A 15,657-nucleotide genomic window follows, 5' to 3' on the forward strand; every position below is an offset into this window, starting at 1 on the left:
AGAATAATCAAGATGACTACTATAAACAGACAGTGATGCCACCCCTAGTTCCATCACCCCAGGCCCCCCGCCTCTGTCCCACACGCCAGAGCCCCCTCTTCCGGGCCCTGGAAGAGGAAATTGGTGAAGGAGGTGGGTGGCGCCTGGCTGGAGGGAGGTGGCGCTCCTGCCTCGGATGGGGTAACTTCCTTCGGCTCAGGGGTCTGCTCACAGTCCTGCCCGCCCACCAAGTCTCAGCAGGGGTGGGCCTCGGGGTCCACGGCACCTCTTTAAGTCTAGCTCGAGCATGGCCTGGCTGGGCCGTTTATTTGGTCCTGACCTGCCCCCTCCTTGCTGGATTGGATCCTCCCAGCTGGTGCCCCACCCACCTGCGTTCCCACTTTGGGAGACCTCATCTTCTTCGCCCTTCCTCTCAAAGGGAAACCCCTGCTTTGCAGGGTTCTCGGAGCACCTAAGTCCTGTGCCGGGTGCTCGCAGGAGCGGGGCCTCCGCGGTCCTCGAACTCGCCTCCCGCTTGCCACGCTGGAGGAGGGCTCTCTGTACAGCCTTAGCGTGGACAGGGGTGCTGGGACAGGGGGGAGCAGCATTAGTTGGTCTGTCTCAGTGCATAGGGCCTGGGGGCGTGTGCCTGGGGCTGGCCTGGGGCGGAGGTGGCACTGACCTGCCTTTGGGGCCACTGGTCCCCGGGGGACAGCTTCTCTGGTCCCCAGGCTCGGGGCCTTCTCCGGGCCTCCCCAAGATCAGGGGCTCAATGTGCTGACGGAGACTCGGGATCCAGGGGGTGTGGCGGAGGGCTGGGTGCACGGCTTGGAGGCGGGGCCGTTTGGGTCTGGCCACTTTCCAGCTGTGTGTTCCGTTGCAGCTCCCGAGCCTCCGTTTCCTCATCTGTAAAATGGGGCTAATAAAAATAATGAAAATACCCATGCGACAGCCTAGCGGTGAGGATTAAAAGAATTTAGGGGCAATAGCAGTGGCTGCTGCGTGTCATTCTTCTTTACCGATTTGCCGGGGGCCGCGGCTGGCATGCGTGCAGGGAGCTGAGGGTGGCTCGCCCGCCCCGTTCACCCTGCCTGTGTTTCCCAGTGGACGACCACCTGGGCTTCCTGCCCACCTTCGGGCCCTGCTACGTCAACCTCTATGGCAGCCCCAGGGAGTTCACCGGCTTCCCGGACCCCTACGCAGAGCTCAACACGGGCAAGGTGAGCTGGTGGGAGCCCCGGGTCCCCAGGCCTGCGGGCGGCGCCTTCCTCCGTGGCCTGCGCCCCGCCGGCCCCCCCCGGCCCTTCTCCACTCCTGCTCCCCTCTGCTCTGCCTCTCCCTCCGGGGCCAGGCTGCCCCCTCCACTTGCCTGGCCCCTGAGCACCCAGGCCCCTTCCTTCTCAGGTCTCCTCTCCTCCAGCGGGGCTGCAGTCTGGTGCTGACCTCCCGGGGGGCCCAGGCGAGCCCCCGGCCACTCTGGGCCATGATTTCCCAGCTGCAGGATGACAGGGCTGCTCAGGGGCCTCTGGGCGGCCCGGGAGGCGGGTGACCGCAGGGCTCCGTCTCCCCCCTTCTCCCTGCCTCTGGTGACCACCGGCCCCCATGCCCCCAGGGGGAAGGCGTGGCCTACCGAGGCCGGCTCCTGCTCGCCCTGGAGACCAAGCTGGTGGAGCACAGCGAGCAGAAGGTGGAGGACATTCCTGCCGACGACATCCTCCGAGTGGAGGTCAGGGGCACGGCTCTGGGAGGGAGGGGGGCCCCCTCGGGGCGGGGAGAGGGGTGCTCCAGGCTCGTTGTGCCCTCACCCCTGTGGGCCTCAGGGTCTGGCTGTAAGTGGGAACAGTCATCACCAGCTCCGTGGCTCTCTGGGGGAGCAGTCACAGGCTCTGGGCTTACCACGAAAGTGTTTGCAAAGCCTATAGCTCGATGCTGTTTCACGGTCAATGTAGAGAGAGCAAAAGTTCCTAAGCCGTCATCTCACGTGCCGGTACCACCAAAACCTCCCAGCACCCCATGAGGGGGTCCTGCCATTTCTCCATTTTACTGAGGAGGAAGCGAGGGGCTTCCGATGTGCCTGAGCACTGAATGGGGGTGCTGGGCCTGGGTCCCGTGGGTGCCGTAAGCTTTCAGACACGGACCGCCTGACACTGGTTTGAATCCTGCCTCTACCCCTTCCAGGCTGTGTGTTTCCTTCTCTGTAAAATGGGGGTACTGATGGCACTGACCCGGGAAATGTTGGGAGAATTATGTACTCCCTGTATGCAGTAAGCACTCAATAAGTGTTAGCTCTCCTGACTATTTACCTTATCCTAAAACCCTTTTCTCTGCCTTCCTCGAGGAGAATCTTGAAGTCCTCTAGGTTCAGATGAGGGCACGCTCGCGGCCGTCTCCTCAGAAGAATCCCTGCCAAGCTGGCTGGCACGGGGGGGGGGGGGGGCCCGGGGTGGGTGGGGGTCCGGGCAGGGGGATGGGTGGTTTAGGGCTCTCGGCCCCTTCTGGACGGCAGATGAGGCGGGGCCCGCCGAGGGGTGCGGTGGAGACGCGCTGCCTTCCGTGGGTGCCGCCCTGCTGGTTTGCATTAAGCAGCAGCACAACCTTGGCGGTGCAGATCTTATTGGGGAAATGTGGCCAAACACACACGAACCTGGCATGAGTTTGCTCCGTTAGTAACCAAATCTGGACTCTGTTTCTTCGTGGCACGGGGCGCCGTCTGTCCCCCCGGCCTGCCATCCCGGGACGCCCGGCCCGGCCAGGGCCTTCCGGAGTGTGACGCCCCCGCCCACCCTCTTCGCTCCCAGAAGCACCTCCGGAGGCGCAAGTACTCCCTCTTCGCTGCCTTCTACTCGGCCTCCATGCTGCAGGACGTCGACGCCGCCGTCCAGTTCGAGGTCAGCATCGGGAACTACGGCAACAAGTTCGACACGACCTGCCTGCCGCTGGCCTCCACCACCCAGTACAGCCGGGCGGTCTTCGACGGTGAGGTCGGAGGCCACGCACCCGGAGAGCCCCCGAGGGGAGAGCAGGGGCTCAGCCCTTAGCCCCGCCCCGCACCTAAGAGCCACTGGAGGCCCCAGCCCTGGCAGACTTGTTTGGGGGAGCCCCCAGCTCTGCTCTCCTCTGTGCTGCCTTCCCCTGCTGCACCTGAGGCTCCCAGACCATGCCCCAGGCCCGCTGCTGTAGTTGGCAGGGATCCCCACGTGGGCACTGACACAGCGTCTGTCGGGTTTGGCTTGGAGGTTTTGGGGAACGTGTTCTGGGATTTCCCGGGGTCGATGTAAACACCCCTGCTCTGATGTGCTAAGGAGCCCTAATGAGAGCAGTGGCATCTGTGGAGCTCAGACACCTTGTTTGAACACGGGTGAATGTGGGTCAGGCCCAGAGTTCTTGGGCAGGAAGGGGACTGGGGGCCTGCCCCTGTCCCACCCTCAGTCCCCTTCCCAGATGCACAAGTTCCCCCCCAGGAGGCCTGAGCTCTGTAGCTCCCTGTTCCCCCCTCCCCGGCCTCCACCCAGTACTCAGGCTCTCCGCCCTCCCGCCCAGGGTGCCACTACTACTACTTGCCCTGGGGCAACGTGAAGCCGGTGGTTGTGCTCTCATCCTACTGGGAGGACATCAGCCACAGGATCGAAACTCAGAACCAGCTGCTCAGGATCGCCGACCAGCTGGTGAGTGGACTGCTGCCCCCGCCCGTGCCCGCCCTGCGCCGACACCCCCACCTCGCGGGCACACTGACACCCCGCTGTGCCCACAGACCTGCATGGAGGCGGGCAGCCTCTCCAGAAGAGGGAGATGAGATGAGGCGCATCCTGGGGAAACCCAGGCTGATGGAGGAGCTTGCGCAGTGAAAGCAGGCGAGAGGAGGGAGCCGGGAGCCGGACAGAGCTCGGGCTCGCGCATTCTCTTTCCCGCGTTCCTTCATCTAATGCCTTTTGACATTTGCCACTTGCGAGGGTTTGTGCTGGAAACTGTGGAGACCTCAGACCTGAGCAAGAAGCTGCCCTGTGTTTGGGATTCAGTTTAGTAAAACAGAGGAATGGATTCACGACACCCCCCTGTAGGGATTTCCAAACTTAAACTCAGGGTGACATTCCAGGGGGAGATGTGGGGGCTCAGAGGAGGGAGGTGGCTATGGGGCATTGGGAGGGCAGCCTGGGGGCAGTGCTTGGGCACCCTCCATCCATCCTGGGCCCTTAGGATGCCGTGGCTGTGGTCTGGGGGGCGTAGCCAGGCCCTGGACAGGAGAAGACCTGGAGGAACCTGCCAGACTTGAGCTAAGAGGACTTGGTGGCAGTGTGGCATTGAGGGAGGCGGAAGGGCTGGGGAAGTGACTCCAGGTCTTTGGCAGGAGAATTGGGAAGTCCAGGAAAGCAGCAGAGTGTGCCAGGCTGGGAGGCCAGCTCCATTCGGGTGGGACGAGGGACTTCCAGGGATCTCCCGTGGATACCGCGAGTGCAGGCCTGGCGCTGGCCGGAGAGGGGCGGCATCGGAACCGGGCAGGTGTACAGAGCCCAAGGGGGCCGGGAGCCCCGTGGGAAGCGGCCGTGGTGCTAAGGCCATTTTGGGGGGGATGTGTGGGTAGGGTGGGGGCTCACCCAGGAGGAGCGGGGGCCCATGGGGAAGTGGAGGAGGCAAGTGAGAAGTTGGGAGGGGGAGCAAGGGCGGAGCAGGGTCAAGGGAAGGGGGCTGGGGAGACCCTGGGGTATGTCTGTAGGGCGGGGAGATGAGCACAGGTGAAAGGAAGATCACAGGGGAAGCTGAGGACTGGGGTCTCGGCTCTCTGGGTGGGACCCAGTTCCCATGGAGGGCCAGGGTGGCCCACCCCTTCCCTGAGAGGCACCTCTAGAGAGGGCAGGAAACGCTGAGGTGGGGGAGAATTTGGAGTCCGTGCTGTACAGTTCTGGATGCTTCTCTCACAAGACCCCAGACTGCAAGGGTGAGGACTGTTTTCTCTCTCCAGGGTCTGTTCTAGGGCAGAGCACACTGGTGGGCTCAGGAAGGCTGGCGGGCGGGGACGAGTGCACGGGGGACAGACAGACAAGCCCAGGGTCTTATGGTATTGGGGCGTCGTCTCCTCCCCCCACTCAGGGCTGAGGCCCACGGAGGTGGGGGCCAAGGAACAGAGCTCGATGGGGGAGACCAGAGGCAAGGGGGCGGGGTATGGGGCTCGGGCCCCGGCAGCTTGCAGGGGGTGCCCCCTGTGCACTGGCCCGCGTGCTGCTGGGAAGGGGGGCTTGACCTGAGCTTGGCTGGGAGGTAGAATTTGGAAAGGAGGGCACTCCAGGTAGGGAAACAGAATGAGCTCAGAGAGGGTCACTTACCCGTGGGGAGTCAGACACAGTACCTGCACTCCCCGCGGACCGTTAGCGAGCGTGGGATACCAGCCTTGCTTGGCGGCCTTTATTTGGGTGTGGGGAGCCCTGGAAGGTTCTTGAACTACGAGGCATCCTGGTTTGTCGGGTCTGGGCTCTGCTCTAATGGTTCTCTCCTTTTTGGTTCAGGGCTGGGCTGAGGTGACAGGGGCTGGGGGCTGGGTGTACACCTTCTGCCCTGACCCCCTCCCCCCCGACGCCCCCCACCTGCCTCTTCCTTAGGAAGCTGGCCTGGAGCGTGTCCAGCTGGCCCTGAGGGCGCAGTCCTCCGCCGAGGACACGGACTCCCTGGCGGCTCAGCTGATGGATGACCTCATCTCAGACTGCAGGTAGGGGGTACCTGGCGCCCCTCGCCCTCTCCTCCCGGCTCAGCGAGGCCACTTCCCGGGGAGCGCGCGTGTGTGGCGGTGCACGCCGGCACGTCTCCCAGCCATGCTTGGCCGGCAGTCCAGCCGTGCCGAGTCCAAAGGTGGTGGAGCCGGCGCGGGGAGTTGAAAAGGTGACATTTGGAGCAGGTCATAAATCTCCCTGCAGCAGCGGCGGCGGGGGGGCGGGGGGGAGCGCCCACCTGAATGGGGAGCATTGTGCCTCTGATCCCCCACCTCTGATTTCCCTGATGGAATCTCCAGGAGAAGCCTGCGGGTGGCGGTGTCGGCGCCCCTCCTTCCCCCAAGGCCGTGTCAGGGACCACCGCTTCCTTTCAGCTTTCTGTGGATGAGGCTGACTGTCAACTTTGAGGGTGATGCAGAACTTGGGGGTTCAGAGGCCTGGCAGATGGCGGTGGGGGGCGTCTCCCCATCACCCCCCCCGCTAGGTGATTTGGGGTTAGCCACCCACACGATGTGACCCCTGGCTCCCTCCACCCGGCATTAAGAATAACGACTTTATAAATATCACATCAATAAAGTGCCTGGCCCTTAGGAGGGATGTAATAAATGGTAGCTATTATGATCATTAAGAAGAAAGAGTGGCTCGAGACTAAGTTTCCAGGCCTTTCAGCCAACCTTGCAGTGCCTGGCAGCTCCACTTTTGTGGACCTCAGTTTTCACAGCTGTTAAATGGGGTTAATAACAAAGAGCTGCCCTTGACCCTCCATAGGGTTACATGTGAATATATACAAATGTATCCTATGCCCCACGCCCATCCACCCTCCCCCGATGCAGTGCCCCTTCTGGTCCTCTGTTACCCCGCTGGGAATTCCACACAGCCATTCAGCCCTTTTCCAACCTTCTTGAAGTCTGGCAGGCTCCGCGGTGGCCTCCCATAGTATATCGGCCCGGGCGATGCGTCCGCCTCCCAGGGGATGACGTGTGCGTAACTGAGCAAACGAATGAAGCGTGCCTGGGGTTAGAGTCGTGGGCTGTTGCAGCTCAGAGCAGGTGCGTCTAATTCAAACAAGTCTAATTCAGGAAGGCTTCCTGGAGGTGGGGGCACCTGAGGCGAACTTTGAGGGAGGAGGGCGCCACCGGAGAGGGGATGGCCCAGCGAAGGCACAGGTGGCTGAAATGCCCTCTGCCCTGGGGGCTGGCAGGGAGGAGCCAGGGCCCCGGGGCAGGGCTGCAGCTCAGCTGAGGAGGGGTCCGCTAGGGGAGCTGTTGGGGCCACGTGGTCCAGCGTGGTTATGGCGCCCAGCCTGACGTGGCGTGAGTGTCGGATGGGACGGTGGGGTGCTGGGAGGCCAGCTAATGGCCCTGCAGGGGGTCACGAGAAGGTGTCAGCCAGGCAGCAGCAGTGGGAGGGGCGGGAAGCCGAGGGCCTCTGGAGCTATCGTGACAACGCAAACTCGAGGAGCACTTTCTGTTCTAAGGAATTTACTTGTAGTTGTTCATTTACTCCTCGCAGAAATCTTAAGAGGCAGGAAGGAGAATTATCCCCATTTTACAGATGAGGAAACTGAGGCTCAGAAGTTAATGAGCTTGCCCAGATTCACACGGAGCCCCTCGCTGGACTGCTCTGTGCCGGGGACAGGATGCCACGGTGGGCTGGATGTGGAGGCCAAAGGGAGGCCCAGAATGACCCCCGGGCTCCAGTCGGCGCAGCTCAGTGGACAGTAGGGGCCGCCGGGAGGAGGAGCAGGTTGGGGGAAGAGGAGGAGCTGTGGCCCCGCCGTGTCCAGGGGGAGAGGCCTAGGGGCATTTGGGAGGAGGCTGGCCCGGGTCTGGAGGTCAGAGGTTAGGCGGGGTTGAGGGTCAGAGTGCAGTGGGCACCCCGGATGCCAGGCTGGCACCACCATGGGCCGTGCCCGCACGGTGACTCGCGGACCCGCTGGCCGCCCCAGGGTAGGGCGATCGGGCCTGGGCTCCAGGTTCCTCCTGAGGTGCCGCTTGGGACACGGTGTCGTGTGGGCCTTGGCAGGTCTGAGGCCACTGGGACCCGAGTCTGGGACCCCTCAGCGCCCTCAGGCCGCTGATCTTGGAGGATTTGGCTGAGAGCACTTCTGCCCACGCCTCACCCCCGGGTCACTCTTCTGGGGACAGAAGGGTGGCCTGGGACCTGCCATCTGGGGGCACAGGTCTCAGGTCAGGCGCCGCTCACGTGGCTCTCCAGGGGAGGAGCCAGGCCGCAGGGCCGAGCCCACCCTCCGCCCAATTCCACACGCCCACCTGCTCACACCCTGCAGCACCCTGTGCCTCGGGCCCTTCTTCTGGCTCACCTTCCAGGACCTCTCCCAGGCTCCAGGCCAGTGGCACCAGCCCCCTCCTCTCACTTCGAGATCCAAGGGCCCAGGTGCAGCTGGGCACGTCCACCTGGACGTCCTGCCTGCACGTCGCCCTGCGTCTCGGGCTGTGCCCCTGGCAGATTTCATCCCCTCCTCCGGGATGCCGCGTCCCCAGAAGCCGCAGCCGCCTCTGCTGCTGGGCCGTTCCCTCATCCTTGGCCTCTCTTCCTTCCTCTCCAGCCCCCTTGCTTCGGCAGCCCCTCCCGGGCTCCAGCCCCCAATTTGTTCTGGGTGATCTTCCTAAAACTCGAGCTGGACGGTGTGGCGGCTGCCTCCGCTTCAGCCCTGTGCTGGCGCCCACGGCCTTCAGCCGAGGCGCCGGCTCTTAGCCTGGCAGCTTGGCCTCTCCGGGCCCTGCCCCATCCCACCGCCTGCCTCACGGTCCCCCAGCAGTCCCTCTGTCCAGCCATCCCGAGCTTCCCAGCTGGCTCGCACGGCCTTCGCCACCTCACGTGCCCCCTTCTGCCTTTGATCCGGTGCAGCTGTCCTTCCATCGCCCAGAATGCCCTTCCCGCTCTCCCTGGCCTGCCCCGTTCCTGCCTGCCCCGTCAGGTGCAGCTCTGGGCCGCTTCTTCCGGAAAGACTCTTCAAGTGGGGACTGCAGCTTGTTTGTCTCTCTGATCGGGGTGGGGGGGGGGGACCCTGAGAGCAGGGCTGGCTCTTGTCTCTGGACCCAGGACCCAGCAGAGCTGCTGCTCATGAGGAGTGAATTGAGCCACCCCGGCCAGTTCATCTTTCGGGCTGGACACTGCTCCTCCCACCCCCAGCACCCTGATAAAGGGCGACTCGGGTCCCTGCGCCCTGAGCTGAGCCCTGACCTGGACCTACCTCCAATTTCCAGGTCAGCCAGGCTCGGCCGGGCTCTCGGCCTCCTTTGGGATTGGGGTGCAGCGTCATCCCATCTCCCCTTCCAAGGCTCCCCTTCTTTCCCTAGCCCCTGTGTTGGGCTTTCCTGGGTGTGGGAAAGGGCCCAGACTTCTTGTTGGTGGCAGTCAGGGATCCTGGCTGTTCCTTGGGGAGTCTCACTGGGGCTTGTAGCCCCTGAAAATCGCGCGCTGGCTGTCCCTCCAGCTCCCGGGCATGCTGAGAAGCACCCATCACCCTGGTGGGCTCAAGCCAGTCCAGACCCGCCTGTCCCCTTCCCAGGCCCGGCTGCCGACTCAGGCTTCCTGCACCCACAAACATGCCCTTCCGCCGCGTTCGGGCGATGTGGGGGTGGAGGCGCCCCCATCCCGGCCTGGGGCAGCCGGTCCGCGGCACCCTCAGGGCAGTAAATATTATATTACTACAGGGTGTGCAGTACGTGACCTGAGCCAGGGCCCGGGGCTTAAGTTTCCTGAGATGGAGTTTGCGGACTGCTCCCCCCACCCTAAAAATTCAATTAAAAAAAATAACAGGAAAAATGTAGCACGGCAAGGGCCTGCCAGAATGGTGTATCTGGCGGCGGCGGTGCCGCTGCGCTCCGCCGGTAATTGGTTCTGCATAGCTCGGGGAAATTGGCAGAAAAATAAATCAGCCGGGAGCCGGGAGTCGAGACGCTGCGGGGAGGGTGTATGAGGTGGTGGCGTGGGGGGCTGCGAGTGGTGGGAGCAGAACTGGCGGAGCGGACTTGACTGATGTCCTGTTTGTGAATGGAGGGCGCGGCAGGGTGGGTGGCAGTGGGGGCAATCCCCTCCCCCACCGCTCCCCAATCAGGGACTTTCAAGAGGAGCCCTGCTTGGTGGGGGGGAGCGTCAAGAGCCCCCGTCCCCCTTTCCTGCGTGTGTGTGGACTGACCCCGGACACTTGGGGAGGTGGGGAGGGGCTGCAGGCAGGACTTCCAAGGAGTGCAGTGGAGGGGGGTGGGAGGTCTTTGCCTCCAAACAGGGTGGGGCTCTACGTCCCCTCCTCCACCCCTTGCTCGGGGCTCTGTTTCTGGGACCCGGTGTACCCCCCAGAAGGAGGCTTCCCAAATCAGAGGGTTCTGGGGTGCGGGCCCAGGCCGGCATGTCTATGTTACTGGCTGTGGGCCTCCCCGCGGCGTCTGCGGTGACTTGTCGGGGGTCCACAGATTCCCTCCTTGAAGAGAGTATCCGAACAACACAGAGTGGATTCCTTTCAGCGAGGGCACCACAGTCAGTCCTCGGGCCGGGCTCTAGGGGGATCCGGGGCGGGAGGAAACGCGTGGGCCCCCTGGGGCTCACGGCCACTCGGGCAGAGCACTCCCTGGGCTGGAGGCACGTGGGCTCAAGCGCTGGTGAGGGCTCCCTGGAGGAGGTGAGGGTGCTGCATGGCCGGGCTGGAGAAGGTGTGCCCAGCGGGCAGGCGTGAGCGCGTGTGCTGGGGGCCTGGCGGGCACCGGGCTCCTGCTCATCCGCTGCGCCCCGTCTGCCTGTCCTTCACAGCCGGCCCCTGGCCGACGTCCGGGAGATATCCTCTGCCACCCACCTGGACCAGTACCTGTACCGGCTGCGCACCCGTCACCTGAACCAGATCACCGAGGCCGCCCTGGCCCTGAAGCTCGGCCACAGTGAGCTCTCCGTCGTCCTGGAGCAGGCTGAGGACTGGCTCCTACGCCTCCGTGCCCTGGCGGACGAGGTAGCCGCCCCTCCGGATGCCCGGAGCTTCAGGACTGGGAGGGGCGTGGGGGCTAGACCAGGATCCAGCCCCGCTTCATTGCTGGGTGACCTTGGGCAGGTGACTGTACCTCTCTAAGCCTCAGTGTCCCCCTTTGCAGAAGGGGGAGTGAACAGCTACCACGCAGGATTGTTAAAAGGACTCATTGGGCCTGCTGCGTGTAAAGAGACCCGGTACAGAGCAGTTGCTCATTAAATGCCCTCTGCCTGGCAAAGCATGCTAGCAGCCTAGCTGGGGAGAGAACCCTGGGAGCCTGTCCCCAGGCCCAGTGCCAGGACTTCCCTGGGGAACCGACTCCTCCCTGCCTCTCGGGTACCTTGTTTCCCGCGCCCCTGGTTACCGCAGAGCTCCTGACCCAAGAAGGCTGCATTTTCAGGAACTCTGTGCTCTGTTTGACCGAATCAGAGAGCACTGGCTTCAGTTTGGCCTTTTCGGGGTCTAACCTTCCCCATTTGTGCATTGCCCCTCTACCCCTGTGAGATCAAGGGAAGCAGGCAGGCCTTGGAGTTTTTTCCAGAGTGAGGGGAGTGAAGTGTTGAAGGGCGAGGAAAGTCTGGGAGGTGGGGAAGGCAGCTCGAAAAGTTGGTCCCTGGAGGTCAACCTTGGCTGCCCCTTGAGCAGGGCCTGTGGCCAGCGACAGGGGGACAGCCGCAGACTGACCCTTTGCACTGCCAGGGACCAGCCCCGCGAGCTGGGCAGAGCCTGCCCTCTGTAACTCTTAGCACAGGTTGTGAAATGGCCGGGAGAAGGTCCGACAGGGGAGCTCAGAGAGGCCGCTTCTCAGTCTTGAGCGAGCGCCAGAGTCCCCTCCATTAAAACGGGTTGGAGGGAGCCACCCTGAGTTTCCCACCAGCAGGTCTGGGGTGGAGCCTGAGAATTTGCATTCCAGGCAGATTCCTAGGTGGTGCTGCACCTCTGAGACCCACTGTGGGGTGGTTAAGAGCACCTGTTTGGAGGCAGGAAAACCCAGTTGGCTCCTAACCTCTCAAGCCTGAATTTCCAGCACCTGCCCGGTGGGGGTGCCCGTCCTGCCTCAAGGGCTTGCTTTAGGGACAAGGCGAAAGAAAGTGTGGCAGCCGCTCCAGGAGCGCTCCAGGGGCACCCGCTCTCCTCGCTGGCCTGGCTGGAAAGCCAGCCCCTCCTGGGCACACTTGGTCCCCACCCTTGGCAGCAGATGGGCCGTTGCCCACCCGCCACCTTCCTGAGCGTGGCAGCTGGGGCCGGTCTTGCTCGCCGCACGAAGGGCGCCAGCGCCTTACAATTTTGTTCTGGGCTTAGCCATCACACCCAGAGCCTGGTGCCACAGGGCCCGGGACAGGGTCAGACCCCAGGGACCCTGCTGTTAGGGAGGGAGGGCAGGGAGTCTCCCTGGGTGGGGGGCATCCCTGCTGTGGGTTGGCTGCTGCTGTCAGGGGCGAGGAAAAGGGGGTGGCCTCGTCTGCGTAACCTCATCTCCCAGGTCAAATGGGATCCTCGATGCTTAGCCCAGAGAGAATCCACCCAGTGGAGGGGACCTAGGAATGGAAGCTCTGGGCCCCACGCCCCGATTGCTTTTCCCAGAAAACGTGCGCTCAGCCGAGTGACTTTTGGTGGGCTCTTTGTGTGAGCCGGGGGCAGCGCCGCGGCCTGTCTTAGGGGGCTCACAGCACTGAAGACGGGGCGCCCGGTCTGCCCTTCATGGTCAAGGGAGGCCGAGGGTGGCGTGTGGGATGGGGGCTCCTCGGGGCTGGCGCGGCGGGAGAGGCCCGCGTGGCCTGGGCTGGGCGGGGCCGGGGCGGAGGGGGGGTCTTCGGCCACCGCCCTGACCACCGCCCGCCCTCCCCAGCCCCAGAACAGCCTGCCCGACGTCTTCATCTGGATGCTGCAGGGAGACAAGCGGGTGGCGTACCAGCGCGTGCCCGCCCGCGACATCCTCTTCTCCCGGCGGGGCGTGAACTACTGCGGCAAGAATTGCGGCAAGCTGCAGACGGTGTTTCTGAAAGTGGGTTTTCCCCCTGAAAGTGGGTTTTCTTGTTTCTCAGGTCAGAATCGGGTTCTCCAACCCCCCGGGGCCGTTCCCCCTCCCCTTCCGCCTCCCACCTCTCCTCCGTGCCCCTCTCTGGCCGTCAGGCTCCACTTTAGGAGAGAGGTCTTCGGGTAAAGCAGCTCCCCTCCTCTCTCCCTGACAAGGTCTCCGGACCCTGGGGCCCTAGGCTGGAAAGTGGCGCTGGAATCCGGGGCGCTGGCGATGCACCCAGCGGGGTCTGTGGCCCCGGGTGTGGGGCCGGGCCAGGGGCTGGCCTGAGGTCGGCCTGATGGCTGTGTGACCAGCTCTGCTCCCCTTCCGGGCAAGCCCCTGCAGGAAGGCGCTGGGACCAGCCTCGTGAGCAGGGACCCGGCCTCCTCGCGGCCCCAGTGCCTTGGCCCACGCCGGCTCCACGTCCTCCGTGCTGGAGGCTGGGGCCTGGGGCCTGGGAACCAGGGGTGCACGCAGCTGACCCACCAGAGAGTGGGGGTCAGCCCCCTCAGCCTCCCCCACTAGCCGTCTCCTTCCTTTCTCCTCTTTCCTTCCTCATCCTTGCTCCCTCCCTGTCTCCACAGGGGCTTGAGCAGCCTTGGGGTGAGGTGACAGGCTCCTGGGCCTCCAGGAAACCTGGGTTAACGTGGGGAGAAAAGAGCCAGGGTTGTTTTGGCCAGGGCCATGCCTACAGGCCAGAACGCTGGTGGGAAACCTCTCCCTGTGCTGCCCAGGCCCGAGAGGGGGCCCTGTCAAAGGGCCATGTAATCGAGACTGCTCCCCCCCGCCCAGGGGATGGGTGGTGGGGGGGAGGCCTGCCCCTCACCACGTCCAGGTGACTCTGCGGGCATTGAAGGGCCCCCTAGCCAAAACCACCCGTCCTTCCTCCCAGCCCGGAGCATCTCCCATCACCTCCTTTGTGCTCCACTCCGCCCTTCTCACCTCCTCCAGGAAAGTGTTTTTGACTAACCTAAACATCAAGCCCTCAAGAGGCTGTTGGTCACATGTTCATATATTGACCAGTTATTCCATTGAACCCCGGGCAGGGAGAGGGGACAGTGTGTACAGACAGGTTGCCAGGACTGGCTGGAACCCTGTGTGGCCTGGGGCAGGTTGCCTAACCTCTCTGAACCGCTCCCTGTCTTCTCCCTTGTAAAATGAGGATAAGGCTGCCCCCTTGGCGAGTTTCGAGGATTAAATTAGATGACACAGGTAATGGGTCTTTCTAGAACTAGGTGATCAGTGAATATTAGTTTATCCCCGCTTATCTCCCTTTTCCTTTTGGGGAGCTCCCTAGCTCCCTGGGGAAGATGAGGCTCCACAAACAGCATGCCTGGAGGCCACTCCAAGGTCAGAGATGAGCAGATGTCTGGCCTCAGGGTCGTTGGTACCCCAGAAGGGCGGCCAGCTTTGCCTGGAAGGGAGGGTGGGGAGTGTGGGGCCGTGGGTGGGCCCCTTCTGCCTGCTCGCCTGCCACCTGGGCCACCTCCCCCGTCCTCACCATCCTCCTTGACTCCTGCTTTCCTGCCTCCTAGGCCAGTTCCCAGCCCAGTAAGGCAGAAAGGAAAGGACGCCAGGAGCTGCCGCCTCTGAGGGGCGCTAGGCGGCAGGCTCTCTGGGTGGGGTGGGGGAGGGGCTGCAGAAGCAGCCGGGCGGGGGGGGGGGGGCGTCTGGGGACCCTGGAACCGGATGAGCTCCCGGCTCTGACCTCTGGCCCCCAAGCCTTGGGGAAATGCAAACTGAAGAAATTTCCCTGATTCCAAGCGGGGAAAAAAAAAAGAAAAGATATAGAATTGTTTCTCGAAGTCTTCCCCACTGAGTTTATGAGCCGCGCCAGTAGCTCCTGAGCAAGCTCTACAAAAATGTTGGCAGCAAGCAGAGACCAAAAAAACACTGGTGTTTCTTAACTTAAACCAAAGTTGGAAAAACTGAGCACCAGCAGAGAGGGAGAGGAACCCCAAACTAGACATTTCTTTATTTGCTGTTGCTATTTTGGGTGCGGCAGGCTGGCCTCCTCTGGGTGGGGGGAGGGCAGGACAGTGAGCTGGGGGGGGGACAAGGAGGGGTCAGGCATTCCTGCGGCTCCCTGGGGCTGGTGGTTTGGAGGGGAAAAGGCAGCTAATCGGGCCCGGGGGAGGGGACAGCGAGCGAGCGGCCGTGGAGAGGTTTCCAGGGACGGTGGCACGTGGGACCAGGAGTCCTCCAGCCTTCACTGAGATGACCCAGGGGAAGAGAGCAAGAGACCCAGAGGTCCGCGGGAGGGAAGGGGCGGCCTGCCCCAGCCCCGGCCCCAGCCCGTAGGTGGGCTCTGCCTTCCCCACCAGCGTGAGCCCCTGACCTCGGCCCCCCGTTCCTCCTCCGAACCCATCGAAACTTCCTTCCCTTGCGCGGCTCCCTGTCCCAGAAGAGGCTCTCCTGCCAGCTTGCGCCCACCAGCCTGGGGCCGCCGGTGTGCCCTCCTCGGGGGACGCACTGCCCTAGCGATGAGGGACCTCTGCCCTGCAGGCTATGCCCGAACCTTGGCTCCTGTCAAAGGGTGAAGTCATTGCGGAGAATACATTTTTTATGTCGCGTTACTGTGGTTATTCCATTCTGGCAGCGCTTCTGAAAGTTTCAGGATAAAAAGCGGTTGAAGACCAGTGAATAGTGGTTAACATGCTGATAAGAACTTGAAAGGGCAGGGATATTCGATGATACACTAAGGTCCAGCCAGAAAATTAAAAAATTACTGAAAGTGAAGGGGGAGACTTTAATTTCTTCCCCTTCCAGGCCCGGATCATTGTATTTCCTTCAGAGAACTTTGCTGTCCAATATGGTAGCCGTGGGTTGCCGTTTACATTAAAATTAGTTGAAATAAAATAATTTAAAATGCTGTTTCCTCGGCCATACTAGCCACATTTCAAGTGCCCGCTAGCCACGTGTGGCTAGTGGCCACCATGCTGGATCGTGCAGAAAGTTCCAACGGGCAGGGCTGTTCT

At 62.9% G+C, this 15,657-nt stretch overlaps 1 protein-coding gene across 25 annotated transcripts in view; it reads left to right on the forward strand.

Moving 5' to 3' along the window:
* Positions 1 to 15,657, forward strand: part of DYSF (dysferlin) — a 224,002-nt gene that overhangs the window by 96,205 nt on the left and 112,140 nt on the right. For all 25 annotated transcript variants that reach the window (XM_058278903.2, XM_058278900.2, XM_058278898.1 and 22 more), the window contains 7 exons: positions 1,084 to 1,199; positions 1,592 to 1,705; positions 2,778 to 2,955; positions 3,520 to 3,644; positions 5,571 to 5,677; positions 10,452 to 10,644; positions 12,509 to 12,664. In XM_058278903.2, coding sequence (XP_058134886.1) covers positions 1,084 to 1,199; positions 1,592 to 1,705; positions 2,778 to 2,955; positions 3,520 to 3,644; positions 5,571 to 5,677; positions 10,452 to 10,644; positions 12,509 to 12,664 — 989 coding nt within the window. The remainder of the gene's footprint in view (positions 1 to 1,083; positions 1,200 to 1,591; positions 1,706 to 2,777; positions 2,956 to 3,519; positions 3,645 to 5,570; positions 5,678 to 10,451; positions 10,645 to 12,508; positions 12,665 to 15,657) is intronic.

This window comes from Dasypus novemcinctus, chromosome 17, assembly GCF_030445035.2.
Source record: "Dasypus novemcinctus isolate mDasNov1 chromosome 17, mDasNov1.1.hap2, whole genome shotgun sequence".
NCBI lineage: Eukaryota > Metazoa > Chordata > Mammalia > Cingulata > Dasypodidae > Dasypus > Dasypus novemcinctus.